The sequence below is a fragment of the Lemur catta genome, chromosome 1, assembly GCF_020740605.2.
Source record: "Lemur catta isolate mLemCat1 chromosome 1, mLemCat1.pri, whole genome shotgun sequence".
Classification (NCBI taxonomy): Eukaryota; Metazoa; Chordata; class Mammalia; order Primates; family Lemuridae; genus Lemur; species Lemur catta.
The window spans coordinates 139,894,643-139,919,865 of NC_059128.1; the positions used below are offsets into that span (position 1 = coordinate 139,894,643).

A 25,223-nucleotide genomic window follows, 5' to 3' on the forward strand; every position below is an offset into this window, starting at 1 on the left:
CATTGTTTCATGCACAAATACGCTGAGGTTAAAGTTTATGAAGTGTGACCTGTTTATCAACAACTAACTGAGTTCCATTAGCCTCAGCTTCTAAATGTGAATTCTTGCCTGGGGCAGGATGGGGGCAGGGACGGTCACGGCTCCGGCTTGAAGCAGCCAGGAGCCTGGCCCGCACAGCTGGAGTGGGTCTCACCTTCCAAACATGCTCTGGAGGCTCAGAGTGAGGGGACAGCTGGCATTGAGGGTTTCACAGCAGCCTTGGGAGTCAGGAAACCTGCATCAAACCCACCTAGTGACACAGGTGAGGAACCCTCCCGGCCTGGCCTCGCTTTAGATCCTACCATGCTCTGGAGAGGACAGGCCTGGGAGGGGACCCACAGCACAGGGGTGGGATTGGGAAGGAACCCAGAAGGCCGACCACAAAGCTTGCCGCTGTGTCACCTCCTCCCCAGGCTGGAGAATGCCGAGTTTGCCAGGGAGGTTTTTTAGATCATTACCAGAGGTCACGATGTCCCCCCTTTTTAGCTGGCTGTGAACTAGGAAGTCCCCACAGTTCAGATGAAAAACCTGAAGGAAATCCTTCCTCGCTCCCGGGGTTATCACCCCAGCCCCAGGACAAGAAGGATGGAGGTGAGCCTGCTTAACCGGAGGACTGGCATTTCTGAAGTCTTGTGAATTTGGAACGTGGAGGCCAGAGCTTTGCTAATTCTTTTTTTCCAGAAGGCCTTTGCCTGTCACACACAAAGGCTGACTGGTCCTGTGCTACAAAGCCTGGGTGGGCTCCTTCTCCTGCAGGCTAGACGCCCCCCCCCCCCCCGCAGGGCTGACAGAAGGTGGTGACCTTGGTTCCCAGCCTCGCCTGTTTCAAATTCAATGCCAGAGAGTTCCAGTTTCCCCAGGACGCTGCGGCTTACAGCTTCTCTTCTCTCAGATGTTTGAGAGCAGGGCTTGTCCAGCTAGGATTAGAAAGGGATATAGGAACTGATTCCCCATACTTTAAAGCAGGGGGGAAAAGGCTTGTTGTGAAGAGAAGACACAAAACCTGTTTGGTAACTTGTCCTTTCAATGAAAACATGAACCTCTCTGGCAGGTGAACACACCTGACTCCTCCCCTTCCTCCTCCCACCCTGGCAGGGACCACAGGCTGGGAACGAGAAGAAACACAGAAAAACAAGGCTACTGCTCATTCAGAGAACACCATTATGTGATGACGAAAGTTTAAGAACCCAAGGGAGCAGTTTAGGGGGGAAGAAAGTTTATTAATCCTGCCGAGTCACAGCGATAAAACACACTCAGGGAAACAAAGCCTCCATTCTGCGCGCAGGCTCTGAGAAAACATCGCATAGCAGTCACACATTCGTGTAAAAGCAAATCCTTGTCATATTCGCCTTATTTCTCTCTCCCCCTTCCTCTTTATTAAACATTAAGGAACTGATTGCTTAGATCACCTGTACAGAAGGCGTCACCACCAAATCCTCTGAAAGATCGGCATCCTCACAGCTGGAGTTGTGGGGAATTTAAAGAAAATGCATTTCTGATTTATTTTTTAAATAACAAGGTCAAGCCTGAGGGTTCCATAAGGCCTCACTTACTAACTCCGTGGAAGTTAGCTCTTCATGGAAGCTCATTTGCAGTGGGCGTCCTGCAGTGGAAGCCACACCTACCAGGAACCCTGAGGCAAGGGCACTACACGGCCTCAAGTTGGCTTGGGCAGGCCAGGAAGGTGCCCTGGGCCGCGCGCTCTGAGCCGCCTGTGCTCGGAGCCGTCCTTGGTGGCTCTGAGTGCAGTGGGGACATGATATTATAGCCCTCACAAGAGGGACAACATCCCCGAGGCATCGCTGTGCCTGTCCCGTGCCTCTTCTCACCCAGCCTCGCAGGAGGGAAGCGAAGGTCACAACTTCTGAAGGAGATGAAGCAGAGGAGAGAACCGTAGCAAATACTGTCACACTGGTGACTGCAAAGTGTCACCATTTGCAGAGCAGACTCTGCTTTGGCCATCTGGACACACCTTCCTATAAGCAAAGGATAGTTTTTTGGGGGGGGATTTAAGTATCAAGAGTTTCATAAACATGGAGATGGATTTACAAGCATCACTTGAAAAAAGGGAAAACCTGGACACTTAGGATTCATCTTTCCTTTTCATTCCAATTTTGCTTTGAAACATGTGTGGTCCTTCAAATGACCTTGAACCAGATGGCCTCTAAGAACATCACATCACATAGCTACGGCAAGGAAACTAATGCCCTTCAGCAAACCGGATTTGTTGTTAACACGATACATAAACATACAGGTTAGTTCATCAGCAGCTATAATCTGAACTTCATACAAAACATATGGCTTTAATTACTGGGGTTTTGGGTGCAAGGAATGACTACAGTAACAGTATCATTTTGAATAAATAGGTGAAACTATGAATAAATAGAAAGGATATAACAATTTAAAAGAAAGTAATTGCGAATACAGTATATAATGCCACAAAGTTGCTTATGATGAAGATAAAACTTCTCAATTTATTTTTGATAAATGTGATTATGAGAACAAATATACTAATATGCAGCCAAGTTCACCCTACTCACAATGAAATCATAAGATAAAAAGAAACAATCCTCACCTATAAAGAATATTTAAAACATTAGTCACGTTGAGACCTTTATTAAACACTGTACGGCATCTCACTTTATAAAAAGGAAACACAGCCCTCTTAAATCATTTAAACAAATCCAGCATAAACAGAAGTAAAATTAAAAGTAACTACTTTTAAAAGCTGTAAAATTAAAGCACCTATTTAAATTAGGATCATCAAGAATCTATGAGACGATTATTAATCATGAGAACAAGAGCTAGAGGAGACACCAAATACTGTATGTAGTTCTATGGAAAAAAAATCATCATTCATTTTACGTAACTTACAAAGCAAAATGAATACTCTGAAAAATGTCCATCACAGCACATTTAAAAGTCTGAATTTACGGAATATTCAACAGGAAAGAAACAGAGACTGTCCCCGGGGCTGGCTGAAACACAAATACAAGGGTGTGGCTTCTCAGGGCAGCCCCTCCTGTCTATTTTTAGAGGTTTAAGATTCCAGCCTTAAATAGTTTTGATAATAATGCTTGCGGGCACGACTCGGCACGTCAGATGTCAGACATAGTCTGAGAGAAGCCAGTTTTCTCCCTGCTGGGTAGCCTAGTTCACTGGTTTTTTTCCTTTTAAATTAATCCTGAGATCTTGCGCATGGGACGTAGCCAATCAAAGATCTTTAAGAATCTTTTGTTTTCTTCTGTTTACTGGCTACCCTGAACATGCAAAACTAAAATCAGGTGATAAAGAAGATTAATCTTTTAAAATGTTCTTCCCTAAAAAAGGAGCTATCTTGCTCATTTGGAAGCAGGGAATATTACTTTAATTGGGAACAGAGGAGCACACTGTTGAGAAAAAAAGTACTTTTGGTTCGCCAAAATATTGTGGAGATGTGTCCTTAAGAGACTTTCCAAGCTAGGAAGAGTAACAGTTTCTTGTATCATCATCACCTTACCGAGAATAGGAAGTGCCGGCATTCTGTAGTTACTCAGGAGGGTTTCCGGAAGCTTATATTTATAACGAATGCGCGTGTGCACACATACTACCTATGTATAAATGTTAACATATATGTATCTACAGACATTTACTATGTACATATATACATGCAACACAGGCTCGTGCACACGTCCCAGTAACTCTGACCTTGTAGTCTGAGACTTGCTCTCTCAAAATTACCACCTTTCCCAAACCCAACCTTTCTATTTCACTCCCACAACTCAAAATTATAGTAGAGCATACTCTAAAGGTTTCATTTCAATTTTCAATATAAAAAACAGAACAAACCAAAGTATACCAAGAAACAGAAGCATATCTAAGGCTGAAGTACCTTCCTTTATACCCTTCAAAAACAAAAAACCAAAAAAGTGTATTAAGACACTATTAAAATTTAACAAACATTTCTTTTTTATTTTCTTAGAAAAGGCGGGGAAGACCCTGAGTATAAGGGACCTAAACTGGCTGCCACGTCACGTACTCAGGATGAAAGGCTGGATTAAAGAATGACAACGCAGACCCCATCCCCTTCCTCCCAAATCCGAAACCACGTGGCATTTACAGATCAGGGAAGCCTGTAAGTTTTATTTTATTTATTTTTATTTTTTTGAGACAGAGTACTCACTCTGTTGCCCTGGCTAGAGTGCAGTGGCGGCATCATAGCCCACGGTGACCTCCAACTCCCGGCCTCAAGTGATCCTCCTGCCTCAGCCTCCCAGGGGGCTAGGATTACAGGCAGGCATGAGCCACCACACCCAGCCAAGTTTTAAAGGTTATTCTCTCTCTGAGTTTTTGTAAAAAGAAAGATGACAAGATACGGGCCCAGATTCTCTTTGGGAAAGGTCTCTCTGCTCAGGGTAGGCTGGGCAGTACTCTCTCCTCCCTCGCTCAGCCCAGTGGCCACGAGCCTGGTGGTGCCTTTCGGCTCCATCCCCAACGGGGCACAGCAGGGGGACCCAGGCGACTGCTCTTTACATTCATTTTAGGCCAAACAGCTCCCGGATTAGCGGGATGAGACCAGCCCTGTGTGAATGCTAACATATCTCGCCCCCCTTGCCATGCTGCTGGCCCTGGCTGGCTGGAGGTGCTGCTCCGTCACGAGTTCTCCTTGAGCAGCCCCAGCTTCCTGAGGGCCTCGCGGCGGGCCTCCTCCGAGGAGCCGCGGCCGGAGAACTGCACGGTGATGCCCTGGGGCCGGAACCCGCCTGCCCGGGGGAGAGAGCCCGACCGCCTCCTGGCGTCCTGGCCGCAGTCCGGGGGCCGGGGCTCATAGCAGCTCCTGCTGGCGCCCTGGCGTGCGAGCTTGCCGGGCAGGGCCGGGTCCGGACGGAAGGTGATGGTCTTTCCGGTGGGCACGAAGGGACTGGGCTCGCTCTTCAGGACGTCGTGGACGGTCCGGAAGCCGTTGGCCAGCACCGGGGACGGCTCCGTCTGCACGGCCCTGGACTGCCGACCCCCGGCCTGCCCTGCTGCCCACGGGCTTTCCGCTTCCTTGACCAGGCCTGGCTTGTCCTGGTCACACATCGCCTGCTCTGGAGAGAAGCTCTTCCTCTGCTCGGTGAGGTCACTCCTCTGGGACCGATCTTCCCTGTCTCCTGCCGTGAGGAAAGAGACGCCATTGATGTTGGCCAAGACCTGGGCTTTCCGCTCCTGCACGCTGACGGCCGCCTTGGAGATGGTCTTGCTGAAGTCCTTGCCCGAGCTGTTGGTCACGCTGATGTTGCTGGGGAAGCGGTGGGCCTTGGGCGCAGGGGGCGCCGTGTGTCTGTGCCACGGGACGGGGTCCCCGTTCCGCGGGGCTGGAGAAGTCAGCGTCCTCCACTCCCCAGACCTGCCCTCCTTTGACGGGGATGTAGGCGACAGGGCTTCGTTCCCGGCCAACTTCTCAGACATCTTCTGAGCGATCACCAGGGGGGTGGGAATGGACCGGGGCAGTTTCGGGTGCTCCGCGGGGGGAGGGGAGAGCAGCTCCCTCCGGGGCTGGGCTGGAGCCGAGGGGCCGGGCGGGGACAGGGGTGGAGGAAGGGGCTCTGGAGACGTGGGGTCTGGCGCCGGAGCCTCCTTGGCATCTGGTCTCCCGCAGTCAAGGTCAGGAACGCCTTCCTTCCTGGCAGGTCCAGCCCCTGGAGCCAGAGGGAAAAGCCTCGTAAGCCACCACCTCACATAAAAAGGTAAATGCATGATGTTCCTGGTCCCCGAATTCAAAAGAGTCTCAAAGGGACATAATACCAGCTTCCACAGTGCCCCTTGCCAGTGAAACTCCCCCCATCCCCGTGCCCTGGACTAGGCAGGGAGAAAGCAGATTGTTCTCACGAGTACATGCTGATAACGAGCCAATCTGTGACGGTGACAGACCTGCAGGTCAGAAACCCGCAGCACCAGGACACGTCCTGCCAAAGCAGGATTCTGAGGCTCCATCACCTGAGGCCAGTGACAGGAAGTGATGGAGTAAAAGGCTTATCAGGGGATTTCGTGTAGGGGAAACCAAGGCTGGAGAGTGTGTGGTACACACTGACAACTTCAGCAGGTCTTCCTCGATGAAGGACACACGGCTGTGTCACTTTCCCCTGGGACACAGAAATGTTTCCTCACAGCCCCAGGTGGAATCTAACAGGGCTGCCTTCGAACCCATCATGTGTTCCTAATGTGACATATGTCAATCGCAGACCACCTGACACTTTGCTGCCCTTACACACTTGTCTCCTGCTCCAAAACTCTGAGCCGTGTCTTTTCATCTTTGTAGCTTCAGAATCTCCCACAACGCCTGCCACAGAGCAGGCACTTAAAATTGTTATGCAAAGATCATGTTAGGGGCTTGATGGGAGAGGACAACTTATTTTCAAAAAGTGTTTCGCTCTGCACCATTAAGGGATCCGACATTTTAAAAGGATCAGCTGGTTGAAGTTACTTCTAGGAACCATACTTCAAAGCAGAAGTGTGATAAAAATGGGAAATTCATACTAGGTCTCTGCTTTGAAGAGATGCTGCCAACCAAGCCCCATGTTTCCATGGAACCCACAGCTGGAGTCTGTGAAGTTCTGAGCAGTTCGCGGCCTTGCTTAAAACACACACATTTCTAGAGGCTCATGACCAATGGCAGCATTTTATAGTCACAAGAGCAAAAGCGCTTGCCCTTCTGTTTCCTCCTCATCTTTTCCAGTCTCGTCGCCTTGGCCACGTTTGTTTCCAGTATCCTTTCCAATCGGGGAGAGACACTGGAAGGGATTTCTCTCCATTTCCCTCCTGTTCCATCCCACGGCTCACTTTGATGCCACTCGGAATCCAGCAAAATGGACAAAGTAGAGGCTGATCTTTTTCTGCTTTCCTGAACCAGCTGGCTTTCCAGCTCAAGTGTGCCCACCTTGGAGAGTCATGCTACAGAATTGGGGGCATAATCTTGCACTCAAATACAAGTACCTCAGATATTTTCTTTGTAGAACAGAATTATTACCTGGAAGTGATTTCCAATTTTCCGTCTTTCCTTCCACATGTATATGTATATACACATGAGCACAGAAAATCTATGTATATGCCCAGTTAGTCTCATTCTTTATCCCAGTCCTTCTGGCATTCCCCTTCGTTGGACAATCAAGGTACCAAGAGGATGCTATTCCCCTGTCAAACTCTGGAAAGCCTCCGCAGCGTCTACACCACAAACCTGGGAGAACACCAAGAAAGGGGCTCTGTCTTGCAGAGTCCAACACACCAGGGCACAGGTCTACACCTGTGCTTCGTCCTCACCTGCTGCCCGTGTCCCATCTGGAAGATGCTCAGCTTTCCCGGCAGCAGGCGGTGGCTGCACTAAATCGATGACATCTTCGGGCTCGGAGGGACTGGACGTGCTCTCTTCCAGAGAGCGGGAGGAGTGGCAACGGTCGTCACCATCGCACAGGACGGGCTCCCCAAAGTCATCCTCCAGGGAATCGATCGTCTCTTCAAAAAACAGGATGACATCCTTTTCTTCGTGGGTGAGGTGCTTCAGGCTCTCGTCGTCCTGCAAGACCGGGTTGGAGATGGGAACAGAAGAGATAAACAGCAGTTTCATGGAAGAGAAAAAAAGCCAGTGACAGTGGCCAGAGTTGGGATCGATATAGAGCCCAGGGTGGAATTCGCTGATTTCTAAAAGTCCCTGCCGTTCGGGTCACCCCACTGACAGACTGTGCCTGGGCGTCCTCACCATGGGACCTGATGGAAAAGAATTCTGTCAAAGACCTGTTGTGGGCTCTAGCCTTGTGGTTCCCAGGGAGTCAAGGACGGAAAAGCAATTCTCCTCCAGGCCCGCCTCGGAGAGCTGCTCTCCGCTCCCTGCTTTCGGACACACTAGTTTCCATAATAACGAGAAACCTCTGGTTAAAGACAGTGGATTGAACACACATATTTATCTCCCCTCCTTCCAGAAATGCTACTGAAATAAAGAGATTTTTTCCCCAAAGGCTTAAATCATAAAGACAAAAATAACAGGGAAAGAGATGACAGCAACAAAAGCAGGACAGGTGGAAACCGACTGAGAAGACCCAGGAGAGCTGAGAGCTGTGTCACAGCTGGAGAAAGCCAACGCCCCCCTGCCATGCCCTGCAGAACTGCCAGGAGCTCAGGCGCTGGATGTCCTGAGCGGCTCTGCGAGTGTGGGAAAGTGACAGTGGAAAGAGCGGGACTGGCGGAAGGTCCCTTTCAGGAGCAACGCGCTCACCCCAGCAGAAAACTGGACGCTTGTTCTTAAAGAAGGTCCAGGAGGAACTTAGCGACAGAGCTGACTGGGAAGGGCTGCATTAAAGACATGGGGAGTAGACGGAGCCGAAGTCATCCCCCCACACAGCGGACCGCTCGGGTCTCTGGGGTCTTAAGGGCCCAGGAGCCAAATGAGGCCAGTGCCCAGGGCTCCCCAGCGAGATCACCCCACAGGTAAAGGCCACAGGCAGCAAAGCCCAGTGCAGATTTTTCATTGATTTCTTAGTATCCTACTCTTGAGTATGTGCGGGTATCTAAGAATCATCAAGCATCTGAGGAAAAACTTTAATATGAAAGATATATGGAAGCAAACAAAAAGACAAAAAAGCAACATATAGGAAAGCCACCCACGTGGCCCATCTGTGGCTGTTTGGCATCACCATCACTCCTGACTCCGAACTTACATGCTGCTCAGCTATCGTGTTCTTACACTTATGCACATGCAAGTCCTTAACAGTAAAAAATATGGCGTACGTATCTGGCACACACAGAAAAGATATCTTGCAGCTACAGGGGGCTGGGAGGATCTTTTTTCCCTTGGGGACACTGAATAAACTGTGTGCCATGTGCCATGTGCCTGTGTTTTCACTGCAACTTGTCACATAGGGCAGGTGTGGAATTTTCCACTTGTGGTGTCACGTCAGTGCTCAAAAAGTTTCGGATCCTGGAGCATTTCAGATTCTATACGGATGCTCAGCCTGACTTCCTGGACGACGGGAGATTCTCTTAATAAAAGGCCTCTTCAAGTCTTTCTTCTATTTTTCTAACAAGTTGTCTTAAAAAAATACAATGTGTACGAGTTCTTTATATAGCCTAGATACAAATGTTTTGTCGGATACATTTATTGCAAGTATCTTTTCTTGCTCACTGTCTCACCTCTTCTCTCTCTTCATGGGGTCTTTTGATACTACTCCTTAATTTTAATGTAGTATAAATGTATCCATGTTTTCTTTCACAAAACTTTTTTTGTGCCCTATTTAAGAAACCACTACCAACTTCACGGTCATGAAGATAATCACTTATGTTTTAGTCTGTTAGGTCATTAAATATGAAGTGTCCAATTTCAAATCAAAAGTGTAGTTTATTATATGTCAAACAAAAAACAGTACAATTAATCCAAGTATGGCGCCTAAACTATGGACACAGTGTTGCCATCTTAACGGTAGCTTGTTTATGCCACCAGCGAAGAAGCCTGGAGAGCAAGTGGTGATGATATCGGGAAGGGTGTTTTCCACAGCTTGTTGAGAACTGAATATTTTTCCTTGTAAGTAGTGGTCCAAAGCCTAGAAGAAGTGGTAGTCAGTTGGTGCAAGGTCTGGTGAATATGCTGGATGGCAGAGAGTTTCCAAATCCAGCTGCTGTAGTTTGAGCAGTGTTGTTTGTGCAACATGTGGTCCAGTGTTGTCTTGCAAGAGGATTGGCCTGTGTCTATTGACCAACCTCGGCTGCTTAATTGCAAGCATCCTCATCATTTCATCCAGCTGGTTGCAGTAGACATCCACTGTCATTGACTGACCACTTTTCCTGAAGCTGTAGTGGATAATACCAGCGCTGAACCACCAGACACCACTAACTTTTTTTGATGAATATTCGGTTTTGGATTGTGTTTCGGTACTTCATCTTTATCCAACCATTGTGCCGAACACTTGTGATTGTCAAAAAGAATCTATTTGTCATCACATGTAACAATACGGTGTAGAAATGTTGGCCTTTATGTTGTGACAGTAAAGAAAGGCAAGTTTCGAGATGATTTCTCTTCTGATGGTGGTTTAATTCATACGGAACCCATCTATCCAGCTTCTTTACCTTGCCAATTTGTTTCAAATGGTCCAACATATTGGCATAGTCACGTCAAACCTGGCTGCAATTCACGCGCAGGTTGAGATGGATTTGCTTCCACTACAGCTTTCAGCTCATCATTATCCACCTTGGTCACAGGTCGCCCACGTGGCTCATTTTACAGATTAAACTCACCAGAACGGAACTTTTCAAACCATCAACATACTCTGCATTCATTAGCCACATCCTTCCCAAACATTTCATTGATATTTCGAGCTGTCTATGCTGCATTGGTTCCACAATGGAACTCATACTCGAAAACAACACAAATTTTTTACTTATCCATGATTTCACAAAAATGACTCTAAGCAAAATTTGAAAGATAATCACAAGCCAAACTGTGTGTTTGAAGGACTGAGGATGTACCTTCACAATAAAAATAAAACAAGAAGTGTCAAAGTGAAATGTCAGAGATATCAACTGTCACACTTAGTACTTAAGGAAATCGAATGTTTCATACTTAATAACCTAATACTATATGCTTGTTAATACCTTAACAGGGCAGCACTTCTTTGCCAAGTTGCTAACTACCCTGAGAGGTGATGTAGACTCAAAATAAAAGGTTCAAGAGGCTTGAGAGACATTCATAAGTGATAGCTCTTTAAGGCTACTAAAGGAGGCTTTGCGTGTCAGGTTACCTACATTCTTAACCCCTTAAGGCTGGTGTCTCCTGTGGTCATGACAGTTCACAAAACCCCCTGGGTGCGCTGCCAGGACAGAATGTTACCTGGTACCGGTATTTGTAGGTTCTTATTCCAAGTGTATTCCTGAAGTCTGCTCTGCCCTTCAAACATGCTGGAGCTTCCTCCTAGAAAATGGAATGGTGGGCCAGGCGCTGTGGCTCACACCTGTCATCCTAGCACTCTGGGAGGCCAAAGTGGGAGGATCACTTGAGCTCAGGAGTCTGAGACCAGCCTGAGTGACAGCAAAAGCCCCATCTCTACTTAAATAGAAAAATTAACCAGGCATTGTGGTGTGCGCCTCTAGTCCCAGCTACTCGGGAGGCTGAAGCAGGAGGATTGCTTGAGCCCAGGAGTTTGAGGGTGCTGTGAGCTAGGCTGATGCCACAGCACTCTACTCAGGGCGATGATGGAGTAAGACTCAGTCTCGGAAAAATAAAAGAAAAAGAAAATGTAATGGTTTGGCTGGTTGAGAAGAGTGGGAAGCTCTTCATGCACACCGTCCTAAACTTTAATACTGAGTCTGCTTCTTGGCGGGTGGGTTGGGGACCTCCCAAGCATATTCCCTGTTCATTTTTACCTCTGACTTAAGCAAAGACAATATCCAACGAGCTGTCTTGAAATCTCCCTTCTCCCTAAGCTAACAAATGCTGTGGCCCCAAGGTCACACGACGTGTCTGGTGCCAGCTCCTGAGTCACCCCCTTCCTTCTCCAAAGCGTTCAACGTCTTTGGCCTCACCTATCACTCAGAGAATGAGATGGTAGAGCCAGCATGGGGGATGCTTTCCCCATAGCCAGGGCAGACTACAGGCTCGGAGGACACCAGGAATCTGATCCACTGGCCGTCTGCTCCGTGATCTCGAGGAGGGGAAGCGAAACTGGGGGAGTGAGGAGGGAGAAGCCGACTGGTCGGTAAGTAACCCCATCCTCCCTTCCTCTGACTTCTCACCCAGATCCTATCAAAACTGGTCTGGTCAAACAGCTATTTTAAGACATAGCTAAACAGTAAACATTTAGTAAATACCTGCTACGTACAAGAATTGAAGAGATGATGGAATAGAACTTGTTTTACTCCTTTTAGGAACTCACAACACAGTGGCAAGAGTGCCCTGGAAGAGCTGGGACAACATGACAGGGCTTAGGAGGATCTCAGAGCACCTGTAGTGCCACACGCTCGAGGTGCTCCCATCTTAGTACAGATCCCTTTGTAAGACAGACAGATGAGGGGTCCGGACCTCTGTCACCAGTTTAAGGCAGCAGGGAGCCCAACTGCGAGCCTTGGAAGCCATTTATCTTTAGTTCTGTAGTCAAAACTGTACACATATCTCATCCCTCCCGGGTCTGTTTGCGTCTCCTTCCTGCCACAAGTACAGGTTTAAGTTAGCCCTGGTGAAAAATTACAATAGTGTCTAGTTAGAAATGACCATAATTAAACCCTTACCCTGAAACTGGGGCAGCACCACATGCACTTATGGTCTCTCTTACGAGGTTGCTGACGGGGGCACAGCATTTAGGGCGGTGCGAGAAGGGTGCCGGCTTCGGCAGCATGTGCCAAAACTACGCAAGAAGTTGTTTTCTTCTCTCTGCCCCTATTCTGTTTCAGCTTGTGGGGCAAGATGGTCTCTCATCACCTTAGATTATTAAATCAATAAAGCATTGCTCGCCCAGGCGCGGTGGCTCACGCCTGTAATCCTAGCCCTCTGGGAGGCCGAGGTGGGTGGATCGCTCGAGGTCAGGAGTTCAAGATCAGCCTGAGTGAGACCCCGTCTCTACTAAAAACAGAAAGAAATTATATGGACAACCAAAAATATATATAGAAAAAATTTGCCGGGCATGGTGGCGCATGCCTGTAGTCCCAGCTACTCGGGAGGCTGAGGCAGTAGGATCGCTTAAGCCCAGGAGTTTGAGGTTGCTGTGAGCTAGGCTGATGCCACGGCACTCACTCTAGCCTGGGCAACAGAGTGAGGCTCTGTCTCAAAAAAATAAAATAAAATAAAATAAAATAAAGCATTGCTTGAGTGTCAGGGAGATAATTTTGGTGTCCATAAGAAGATGTGAACATCAAATCACACTGCCAAAACAAATGCCCTACCTAGGAGACTTGTGATTAAGACATGCTTGGCTCATCTCAAGAAATTTTCTTAGCCACCATAATTTTTTTTTAATGGTTCTTATGGTCTAGAATAGAGATGAGTTCTGCTGGGTTTTTTGTTGTTTTTTTTTTTTAATCCCTCACAAAGAGTTGCCACAATTGTGTATAGTCTGCAGTTAAACTAAAATTTCTTTGTTTAAAAGAAAAACAAAGCAAAACAGAAAAGGAAAAAGCCTAAGAACTTAATTATTGAAGCAAGATTCAGTCATTTTTTAGGTAGGGGTTATTTTAGTCCGAGTATTTTAAGCCTTCTCAACTTTTTTGTTCAACCAAATGTTTTCTTCGCTACTACTTCCCTAAAAACAGAACTCCTGTCCCAAATCTGTACTAACACAGATAAATGTAGGATTGTTGACTTGTCTTACTATTGCTGGCATGTGTTTTAAAAGTTTGGCATCCAACTTTTTATCTGGATGTTCTTCTCAGAGCTAGAATGGGGCCGGATAGATCCTTTCTTCTGTCTTTGTGCGGGAGCGAGTAGACATCAGCTAGGCCAGGGCTTGTTCACTGTGCATTTTAATGACCTTAGTATATTTGGCATTTTGGATTTTCTCTTTTGAATGCATTAGAAATTATTTCTTCAAAATCACAACATTAGGTAGAAATATACATTTCCCTCATTCTTGAAGCAGAGCAGCGTTTCCCTCAGACTTGTCAACATTACTTGAAGTCAGCACGGTGGGACAGAAAGGGTGAGGTATGGTTTTCTAGATCGTTCTTTTAGCATATGGAGATTTGTAGCCTTAAAGGGCTGCCATTTTCTCCATAATCCAAACTGGTTACATTAAAAACATTATTTATAGGCCGGGATTTTTCCTGTCTCTCTTTTTTTTTTGCTGTAAGCCTTCTACCTTCCAAATCAATGGGGACAAACATGTTTTTTCCAACTCATTTTCCCCCAAGAAAGCTGCTATTTTGTTTGTCCTCATTTCCTATCTACTTAGTTCTTTGGGGGCTAAGTTAGCCAAAGACTCTTCTTGCGAAATTGTCAAAGCTATGTCAGAATCTGGATTCTGTGAAAAATGGACACAAAAGCATTTCTATTTGTAAAGCGGTAAAAAACTGTGTTTAAAAGTAAATTGTTTCCATCCTGTGAGATGCTTCTCTTCCTCCAGTCGCTTGAACTGGGTTTGTTTCTGCCTTCAGGGGTCCGGGCAGCCTTAAGTTACCGGCCACAGCTAGAGATCTGCTCCACTGCTGTGGGTGATGCTCTGGGCTTGTGCACAATTTAAGATGATTAAAAACGAAATGCCGTTTCACAGAGAAGTATTCCAAAACATCAAGCTAGCTGACCCGAAGGATTTTGTAAAATATTCCTTAAACGGGAGTAGGGGCAGAGTCAACCGACCAGAGCACACAGAAGCTCCGAAGAAAGCTGCCACTCACCAGCGTGAAACTTCTGGACCGAGAACCGCTGCTCCGACTCTCCAGGCTCCCATCCCTGCTCACGGCCCTGAGCCTGCAGCCGGGGGACGTGTCGGAGTCCATCCCGGAGGAGTCTGACTTCTGGCGGGTCACAGGCATCCCCACAGAAACCCGTTCCTGGCGTGATCGCAGGACGCGCAGAACGGGTCAGTATGCCATCCCGAGGGAGTGGGTCACATCTGGGGAAACCAAACAGAAAGTGACACTGGTTAGCAGGCCCAGTTAGCAAAGTTCCCTCGGAAGCAAAAGGTTCTGCACAAGTCAGATTCCTCTCGATTCACAGGGTCAACCGCCAGGAAACCCCGAGTCAGCGTGTTTGGGGACGCTGGCTTCCGTTCCTCCTGTACGGTGTTACCCATTCTGAAGCCACAAGACATACCAATAATTTAATTTTTTTTTAGAGAAGGGATCTTGCACTATTGTCCAGGCTGAATTAATTTTTAAGGGAAGATGGATGTATTAAACATTACTTTGGTGCTGGAGATCTGACAGAATAATGTTTTGGCCCCTTCTTGGGCAGCAAGGGTCTATTTCCACACGCAGACTCCAGAGCTCCGTCAGGCTGGTCAGACCCACCCCTGCAAGCCCCTTGTCACACAAATGAGCTGTGGGGACTCCTCTGGCTTCTCCCATCCCTGCCGCTCACAAGCCCTGCAGGCTCTTCCTCTTCCTTTGTGCCCCTGTCCCTAGCAGGGCCATTCAGCACCTGCCTGCATCACTGCCATGGCCACAGTCCTCATCTTCTATCTTGTGCTGCTGTAACAGAACACCCGAGACTGGGTGAGTTATGATGAACAGAAATCTAATTGGCTCATGATCCTGGAGTCTGGGGGGTCCACGATGGAGGGGCTGCATCTGGTGAGGGCCTTCCTGCTGCACCACAGGGTGGTGGACGTATCACATGGCTGAGAGAGAGAGAGAGAGCGCTAAGGGGAGTGAGAGTGGGGGAAAGCTGAGGTCAAAACCCCAGAGAGAAAACCCCTCTCTGGCAGGCTGGGGGCCACACAGCCTGCTGCAAGTTGTGTCACTGCTGGATGAAACACGGACACCTACCTCTTCCAGGAATGGGCAGAAGGAGGAGATGCTATCCTCATAAAAAAAATAACCAGGATAATTTGAAAAAGAACCAAACAGAACTTTTTAAAGAGAAAAATGTAGTAACCATTTAAAAACTCCATGGATGGGGTAAACAGAAGATTCAGTATAGCTGGAGAGAGAAGGAAGGAAGGGAGATGTGAAGAGATCCATCCATCATCCAGACTGCAGCACAACAGGGGGATGTGAGACGCTACAAGAAGTTGAAACAGCACAGGGTGCAAAGCTTTATGTCTAATGGGCGCTGCCCAGGGCAGAGGCACTAGAGAGGCAGCAGTTACATCTCAGGAGGCAATGGCCAAGGGTTGTTCAGAATCGATGACTGACGCTATATGGGACATTTTCAGTCTGAGGACCCCACCCCTCGAGATCCATCCTCCTCTTTTTGGGAGCCTTCCTGCCCTGCATCGGGAAGCAGGAACATCCAGTGGTACCCCTGCCACCTGCTCCCAGTTGAGTCCAGCGATGGGAGACCCTGGCAAGAGAGGAAGGCTGCCTGCCCCCCTCTCCCAGGTCCTGCGGGGTGGGCCGTCCTAAGAACACAGCCTCCATCAGACGTCCCCATCACCCAGGTCCTGCCCCCAAGTTCTAGCAACGGTTCCCTCCCTCTGCCCCATTGCTATCCTCTAAGTCCTGAACCATCCCCTGTTGCTTTCCCTAAACCCTACTTATATTTTTGTAAATCATCATTTATTCAACTTCCCTCAATTATTCATTTCAAGTGTGTCGTCTGTGTCCTGTTGACTGATAAAAACATCAATCCACAGATTGAGGAATTCCAGGATGTCCCAAACAATTTTTTTAAAACGTACAACTAAACACTCACAATGAAATTGCAGAACACCAAACACAAGAAGAAAAATTTAAAGCAGCCACAAAGCAGAAGTTAAAAGACTGCGGGAAACAAGGTACTCAGAGACACTGCTGGTCGGAGCATAAATTGGTAGAAGTCCTGTGGAAGGCAATCAGATATCTATCAAAAATGTAAAATACAAATACCTATGCACCTAGCAATTCCACTGGGGAAGATATATCCTACGGATAAATTGCACACATGCAAAATGATCTATGTATAAAGTTATTCACTGCAGGATTGTTTGTAATAACAACAACAACGAAACTGAAAATAACCTAAGTGTATATTGTAAGGGACTGGTTAAATAAACTAGGGTTATATCCATGCAACTGAATGCTAATCAACTGTAAAAAGAACAAGGAAGTTCTCTGTGTGCTGTTGAGTACAGTATCTCCACGTATATTACTAGGGAAAAAATGCAGAGTCTAGGACCATATAGAAAATACTATGCTTTGTGCAAAAATGAGGGATTATGGCATAAGAACGTACATCTGTTTTGTTGTCATATGCATAAAGAAACTTTGGGAGCAATTGCTAGGTGTGAGGGGAAGGGATGAATGGGGGAAAAGAGTTGAATGAACAACCAGTAATGCCTCCCAATACTGACAGGTAATAAATGTGTAGTCCATGACCAATTAACCTCTGAAACAGGCACACAAATAAACAGGTTGAAGTAAAATAAATATGTAGGAATTACTCTTGAGTTTGGGCTGTTTCTCTATTTCAAGGGGAAAAAACCTTGGAAAGAAAAGAATGCTTCCAAAAGTATTCACTAAGCAACCTAGCACTACATCCCAGCCCTGGAGATCAAAGAAAAATCCCAAGTTGGAAGCCAGTTTTGTTGGGAGTGCCGGTGGTGGAGTTGGTTTTGTTCTGGAGTTTGAAAATGTTGACGTGGTCACTATTTAGCAACCTTTTCCTATGATTTTGTTCTGAATCGGGTTTCCCCTTACTTCTGAAACTCTTACGTAAGAACTTCGGACCTTAAACTCTATCTGGCACTCAAGGGTATTAAGTGCAATTAAAAATTTAAAAAGGCTAGTAATTTTACTTCCTGGAAGGTGCTTTCATATATTTATTTTTTCAAAAGCTCTTCTTGAACGATGTAGAAAAACAAGAGTTGATTTCAAACTGTCTCTATCATGTATAGTTTCAACTATTACTAGGAGGCGATAATTTACTCAGGGCCGTACCTCAGAGGAAAGCAATTGGTTCGCCCACACGTGAGCAAACAAGTTCACCAGGTCGCCATACCTAGGTAGGCCAGGTTAACAGGCCCTGAGGGAGGAAGTTTCCTACTACCAGTTTGCCGTCACTGAATAAGATATGAAAATCAGATTTTCCTAAAGTAAAATCTCACCTGAGATTGGTTGTCTGGTTGACCTGACTTCTGACTGGTTCCTAGTGACAAAAAGTAACGCCCCACAAGGAAGCAAACAGAGAATTACCAACAAAAACAAAATCTAGTTGGGAGAACAGTTCTAGCTGATGAAATGATTGCAAAGACAGACACTGCAGTTTTCCTCTTAGCTCATCAGTCAATACGCCTTTCTGGATTCTTGAGCAAATTAAAAAAAAAAAAGAAAAGAAAATTCCAGTGTAAGGTATTCTTTTGTGAAACAAGTTTGTGTGCTTTCTCTTCACTTGTTCAGCAGACATTACTGAGCACCCAGCATGTACCACGCTGCTGAGATAAAACCTCGTCCTTCTCACTTGGATAAGCGATAACTATACCGTATTGTTTTCCAGTGCTTTTTTTTTCTCCCTGAGAAGCTCAAAATTCTTGGCTGCTTTTTAAATTCACCTTTACAATGAAAATAAAGCTGACTTAGAGCATGCTCGTTTAGCAATGGTATTTATAACACCTGGTTAGACGGGCAGCCCTGATCTGATTTACATATCTTATCTCAAGTTGAAGGGATTTCAGTCCAAACCCGGGAGGAGCAAAGCTCACACAAGACCTCCTGCTGCATCAACCTACTGTGTCGGACTTTAAACCTCATCTTCCAACATCTCTTTGCTAGCCCGACTTAGGGCAGAGGACTAAGAACATTTTGCGTGGGGATGTATACACACAGAGCCTCCCTTCTCCCTATGCCTCCCGGGAGCCCACTGACACTCAAACCACTCATGCCAACTCCAGCCTGTGGGCACAGAGGCAGACCCCCATTTTAATGAGGGGTTGGGGCGACAAGGGGTTTTTAGCACTTTCTCAAGAAATAGGGACAACTGATTGAAAAAAACTGGATGACTCCAACGGACAGTTAAGATGTTATTTTCAGAAGTTCAAGGATTGCCAAGAGCAGAGCTTGATAATTACTCAAGGAATGGAAAGGGTTGTGGCCCTAAACCTCCGCACCTGGGAAAACAAAAACAACACTAGCCTCCGGATGAAACGAGAATCTGCTAAGAAATACAATATTTAAACATACTGCCTTTTTCTGTGAATTTCCAAGTTCACTGACTTGAAATTCTTACAGTGGTTGAAAAGGGAGGGGCCCGACAACTGGACCACATCGTGCGAAGGTGTCGTTTGTGTAGGTCATCGCTGAATATCAGTAATTTTATACGGTTAACCTAACATTCTGAGGGTTGAATTGATAATTAACATTGTAAAAGCAGGAAGTGTTCCTTGAAATAAAATTTTAAGTGTGGTTTTATTATATGTTGACACTGTTATAAAATGTTTTCCCTCAGAAGATCTCTCTAAAAGCAAAACAGGAGTGGACAGGGGAAAGAAATGAACACACTGCACACTCACCTCACCGTCTTTTGAAAGACACTTGATTCACAAAGTGCGTTTGCTAATTGCTATTGCAGGAGCTTGCGATAAATTCACTGGTTATCTAGTTATATGGAGGACAGTGTATCTTTAGCATATGAGGAAACTGAGGCACAAAGTCTATACGTTGGTTGGGTGAGTCCCACAGAGCTCGTTGTAGCTCACTAGCGTAATGCTTCTTTTTTTTGAGACAGAGTCTCACTTTGTTGCCCGGGCTAGAGTGAGTGCCGTGGCGTCAGCCTAGCTCACAGCAACCTCAAACTCCTGGGCTTAAGCGATCCTCCTGCCTCAGCCTCCCGAGTAGCTGGGACTACAGGCATGCGCCACCATGCCTGGCTAGTTTTTTCTATATATATTTTTAGTTGTCCAGATCATTTCTTTCTCTTTTTAGCAGAGACGAGGTCTTGCTCTTGCTCAGGCTGGTCTCAAACTCCTGACCTTGATCGATCCTCCCTCCTTGGCCTCCCAGAGTGCTAGGATTACAGGCGTGAGCCACACTGCACCCGGCCGTGTAATCCTTCTAAAAACAATTTTTGTACCAAGAATTCTGTTTGCCATTTGACATTTTCAGGTGTCTCCCTATGTTCATACCGTCTTAGATCTTCATGTTTTAGCGTCCCTTCCTCAATCCAGAACATCCTGTTCAACTTCAAGTTACTCGCTCCGGCTGCGAATGTCTACGGCACAGTAGAGCCAGACGCCAAGGCCTGCGATCACCACCTTCCTCTCACAGCCCTGCAAAGGTTCATGCCCCCAAATTTAAGGCCAGACTCTCAGCATGATAACCAAGCCCACAATTCTACCATGTTAGCCTGATTTTCCACCATCCTGCCCCTGTTGGCCCAGCTCAGATGTTACCTTCTCCAGGAGGTGTTCTGACATCTCTGTCCTCTGTTCTCAAAGGACTTGTGAGCCTCTTGTTATCAATTCATATCTGACATTTATCTTATCTCCTTTACTAGACCATAGTTTCTTTTTTTTTTTTCCCCTACCTGATTTGTTCCTCACATTGCATAGACCATAGTTTCTTGAGAGCAGGACCATACCTTATTCACCTCTATGTTCCCAATTATGCCTTGCATGTTTGGAACTCCAGTGTTCATGAAAACTCCCTAAACTCTATGATTTTTTTTTTTTTTTTGAGACAGTGTCTCACTCTGTGGTCAAGGCTAGAGTGCAGTGGCATCATCATAGCTCACTGCAGCCTCAAACTCCTGGGCTCCAGAGATCTTCCTGCCTCAGCCTCCCAAGTAGCTGGGACGACAGGTACACACCACCATGCCAGACTAATTTTTAATTTTTTATTTTTTTGTAAAGACAGGGTCTCACTATGTTGCCCTGGCTGGTCTCAAAATCCTGACCTCAAACAATCCTCCTACCTGGGCCTCCCAAAGTGCTGGGATTACAGGGGTGAGCCACCATGCCTGGCCTCATTTTTTATAGAAAATACCACATGCACCATTTCGGGAGGCAGCAATTGTCACCTGTTTATAGCCTAGTATAAAAGAGCACAGACTTTTTCTTTCCCACACAGATAAGTCCTTTAAATAATTTGTGCAAAATGGACTATTTTAAATACCCTCAGAATTAGGTTTATAAAGGAAAACTGTGGTGAACCAGTAATTTAGAATCTCCAGTTTCAAGGTCTGAGAAGGGCCTGAGATGTCATTGGGTCCTGCCCCAAATTCTAGAGACCAGAAAATCAAGTTCCAGAAGGTAAAGTGGTGAAATCTAAGGTCACACGACTATCTGGTGACTATCTGAGGGGGATTCCCCTCTGCCTTCAGTGCAGTACTGTTTTTTCTCCCTAGGTGCTGTGAACCTGTTTTTAGGAATAAAATGCAATCTGTGCACATCAGAGAGAGAAATCTATGAGGACTGGTGTGTCTGTACACCCTGCTCAGGGCTCGGCAAACTGTGGGTCGTCAAACAGGCAGCACTGTATTGCCAAATGAACCAATGGACGCCCCAGCCTTGGGACCAATAACTAAAACAGGCAGAATATTAAATACTTCAAAGCACTAGTCAGACAGCTGGCTTCTTAGAAGCCTGGAAGAGAAACCAGGGGAGAAAAATACCCACAGCAGAATGAAGGGTTGAGAAGGAATATAATACACAAACTGAGCTCTATGAAAATAACTACACTTACATTCACATGCAAACTTTGGTGATATGAAAGCTAATACAAAAGAGAAGTTAATAGGCATTTCTCTAAAGAAGATATGTAAGTAGCTAACAAGCACGTGGGAAGGTGTTCAACATTATTACTCATTACGGAAATGCAAATCAAAACTACAAGGAGATACGACTTCACATCCAGTAGGATGGCCATAATTTAAAACAAGAAAAAGAAAATATTAATAACAAGTGTTGGCAAGGACGTGGAGAAACTGGAACCCTCACACGTTGCTGATGGGAATGCAAAATGTTGCAGCTACTGTGGAAAACAGTCTAGCCGTTGCTCAGCAAGTTAAACGTAGAGTTACCATTTGATCCAAGAATTCCACTCGCAGGTATAGACCCAAGAATTGAAAACAGGTGTTCAAACAAAAAACTTGGACACGATTGTTCGCAGCAATACCACTCAGAATAGCCGAAACGTGGAAACAACCAATGTCCATCCACCAGTGAGTGGATAAACAAAATGTGATATATCTATACAATGGAATATTACCCAACCCTAAAAAGGAGTGAAGACCAGATACATGCTACAATATCAATGAATCTTGAAAACATTACACTAAATGAAAGAACCCAGATGCAAAAGGCCACATACTGAAGGTTTGTATGAAACGTTCAGAATAGGAAAATCCACAGAAACAGAAAGAGGTTAGCAACTGCCAGCCGCCGGGGCAGCAGGAGGAAAGGGACTGTCTGCCTAATGGGTATGGGTTTCCTTCTGGGGTGATGAAAAAGTTCTGGAACTCGATAGTGTGGTGGTTGCATAACATGCTGAATGGAATGTACTTAATACCACTGATCTGTGCACGTTAAAGTGGTAAATTTTATGTTGCATGTATTTCACTGCAATAAAAAAATGAAGAGAACCGCCTCTTCACGGTGCTAGAGTGTTCGGCCGTATCCGGTCTGAAGATACTCATTCATAAAGAACTCTCCCGGTCCCCGCCAGCAAGGCAGAATGTTCTGCCCTGCACATTCCTTTACTACCAATCCTGACCGCACAGATTATAAACCCAGCACCGACTTTTCTTAAAATACTGTTAGGTTTCAAGGTGAGCGCTGCGAGTCTAGAGGGAGGGACAAAGCAACATTGAGAAGCCCGGCTTCCCTGTGGCTCTCGACAGGCAGAGGCTGTTATCGGTGACGCCTTACACGCCGCGCAGCGGGCAGTGCCACCGCGAACAGAGGCAGCCCGCGGCCTCCACCAGGCCACTCAGCCTCGAGAGGGGAAGGCCACGGTCTCTCAGGAGCAGAGCTGCCAAGGACATCCTCTGAGAGTGCACAGGCAGCTACTACACTGTCACCAGAAAGTGCAATGGAAACTGAAACGAAACGCCGCCCTTCACCGTCAGAGAAAAGAGCTCGGGTTCTGGGATGCTCCTAGGATTCCCCTGGCACCTTCCCGAATGGCCTCTGGGCCGTTTGGCGTCTGTCCCGCAACAGCGCAGATAAGATGCACTTGAACTTTTCGTTCCAGAGGATCCCTGGTTCTCAGCTCTGCCCCACCCAGGCCTTTCTCCTCTCTCCCTTGGGCTTCGAAGGCTGTACCTCCTGGAGTTATCTGAGATGATCTTTACAACCAACGCGGGGTGCCAACTACAGCCTCCTTAGGTGTCTGAGAACTTTGGCACCAGGGCCAGGTATCTCTTCAGCTCCTGATGAAGGCATACTTGATCTGATTTTAATCAGTCTGGACCATATGGCTGTTAGGTTACGAAATGATTGTATGTCCGATGGCCAGCGAGGGCTCAGCACGCCGTAGGTGGTCGCTCTACAAATACTGCTGAGTGAATTAATGAGCACTCCAGATCGGCAATAAAACAGGCAACCCCCCAACCCTTGTCAAAGGAGTCAAACATACTCGAAGTTTCTTAAAAGCATCCCTCCTCTTTCCAGCTCCCTCTCAATTATCAGTCTTATTTTGGATTTCTTATTTTGAGTAATGGAGAAAATGTGTTACTTCTAAATCATCAGCATCCAGAATTTTCAAAGAGAAGCTCATTTGAAGGTGCTGTTACCAAGAAATATGCCCAGTCGCTTAAAAATGGCTATTACTAGTCTGGGCAAGAAAACACACAAGATTCCATACATACGCTGTCGACTTTGGCAAGAAAGATTTTAGACAACTTCCATCCTTCCCACCCAATCCCAAGTAAATAAGGCATTTGTTTGTATTTCCACATTGGCTTCATGAACGAAAATACCTCCTCCACCTAGAAAAACAATCAGTAACATTCAGACATGGAACTTTGAGGGCAAACTTTTTAGTGCCTGCTGGAGCACTATGTCGTGCTTTTTAAAAAATCAAGTAGAAAAGTATTTTTAATAAATTCTTCTCCTGTGAGCACTTCCCTCAAGCTCACTCTTGTACCTGGTTTGGTGTTTCTATACCTTTCAGTAATACAGATTTTTTAAAAAAGTTCTCCATTAAAATTGGAGCCAGAAGGAACCTTCTTCCTACCGGCTCCAGCAACAGACCTGAACAATTTACTCTGTTCAGGGGGAAAAGCAAACACACAAAATCATTTTCCTGTCCTCTAAGTTTTCTGCCCTGCACCAACCAGGTTCGGGCAAAGAGTTAAAAAGTTTTCTGAGGTTAGTTTCTGCGGTTAGGGGGAAAAAAAAACAAAGCTAGATGCTTAAATTTAGACTCTGTAAAACAATACTGGGAAACTTTCAAAGCCTTGGAGAAATACTGGAGCTTATTTTATTGGCTTTTGTTAAATTTCATGACATTAGCCACATTTTCTTCTCTTTTTTTAAATCCCTCCCGCCCCGGATCCCTGGGCAGATCCTACACGTTCCCGCGTGATTCATTTACCTGCTGGGGGCGCGTGGGGGGTGGTGGTACAAAACCTACTGACCCCTTTGCAAGGACCTCGGGTCAGGTCAACAGGTGGCTCCGGCCACTCCCCAACGCCCCCCCGCCAAAGTGGGACCCACAGAGGTCCCGGGTGGGAAGTGCGGCGCCGGGTCCCTCTCAGGGCTCCGGGTATGGGGCGTTGGGGACAGCGGGGACGCTCCGCGCCCACAGCTAGAAAACCCGCCACAATCACGGGGGCCCGGAAGACCCCGGGGGAGTCGGAAAACAGCGCGTCCCTCCCCAGCCCCCGCAGCCCTGGGGTCCCCAGGGGCGCAGCGAGCACCGGGTGGCCCCCACTCGGAGATCGCGGTGTCCCCAGGTGCGGCGCCGGGAAGGGGCGCAGGGGGGCGCGCAGCCGGGCCGGGGAGGGGGCGCACATAGCCCCGGCGCCGCCGCCGCCAGGACGCCCTCCCGGCGCGCCAGCCCTGCGGGGTCCGGGGGTCCGCACTCACCCAGCGCCAGCCCCCGCGCGGGGACGGCAGGTGCCCGCGCCGATCGCCGCCCGCAGCCCTGGCGACACGGCCCGCCAACCCGGCCGTCCGCGCGCCTCGCCCCGTGTGCGCGCTCCCGGCCCGCGCGCGCTCCCCGGCCGCCCGGGCCCGGCTCCCCGGACACACGCACTGCGCGCGCCCGCGGCACTTAAAGGGACAGGCCCTGTGCCCTAGGGGCCGCCGGGGGGGCGGGGGGCGGGGGTTGTGGAGGGTTGGGGGAGGTGCTCGGTCCAGGTGTGAGGTTTGAACTGGGGACGATCCGCGTGACAGTCCCCAGGCCCCACCATCAAGCTACCCACGCGGAGAAAAGCAATAGGGATGTGCGTTTGCAGCTTGAATGAGACGCCCCTTTCATTTTATTATTATTATTATTAACTATCGTTAGCTTTGAGAGGTTATTTTATAGTTAATGATAATAACACTAACTGCCACTTACTGAGTTCTTATCCCCTCGGACACGGCATTTAATAGACGTGCATTATTTCATTTAATCCTTAACACAATCCTCTGGTTTCTTATCCGCATTTTACAGAGGAGGAAAACTGAGGTTCAGAG

At 47.1% G+C, this 25,223-nt stretch overlaps 1 protein-coding gene across 1 annotated transcript; it reads right to left on the reverse strand.

Moving 5' to 3' along the window:
• Positions 1–1,238: 1,238 nt before the first annotated feature.
• PROSER2 (proline and serine rich 2) lies at positions 1,239–24,718 on the reverse strand. The gene is made up of 4 exons (XM_045535961.1): positions 24,630–24,718; positions 14,362–14,579; positions 7,318–7,570; positions 1,239–5,699 (listed from the first exon to the last, which is right to left on the reverse strand). Exons 2-4 carry the CDS (start codon positions 14,497–14,499, stop codon positions 4,672–4,674), a joined length of 1,419 nt encoding a protein of 472 aa, XP_045391917.1. The 5' UTR covers positions 14,500–14,579; positions 24,630–24,718; the 3' UTR covers positions 1,239–4,671.
• Positions 24,719–25,223: the final 505 nt, after the last annotated feature.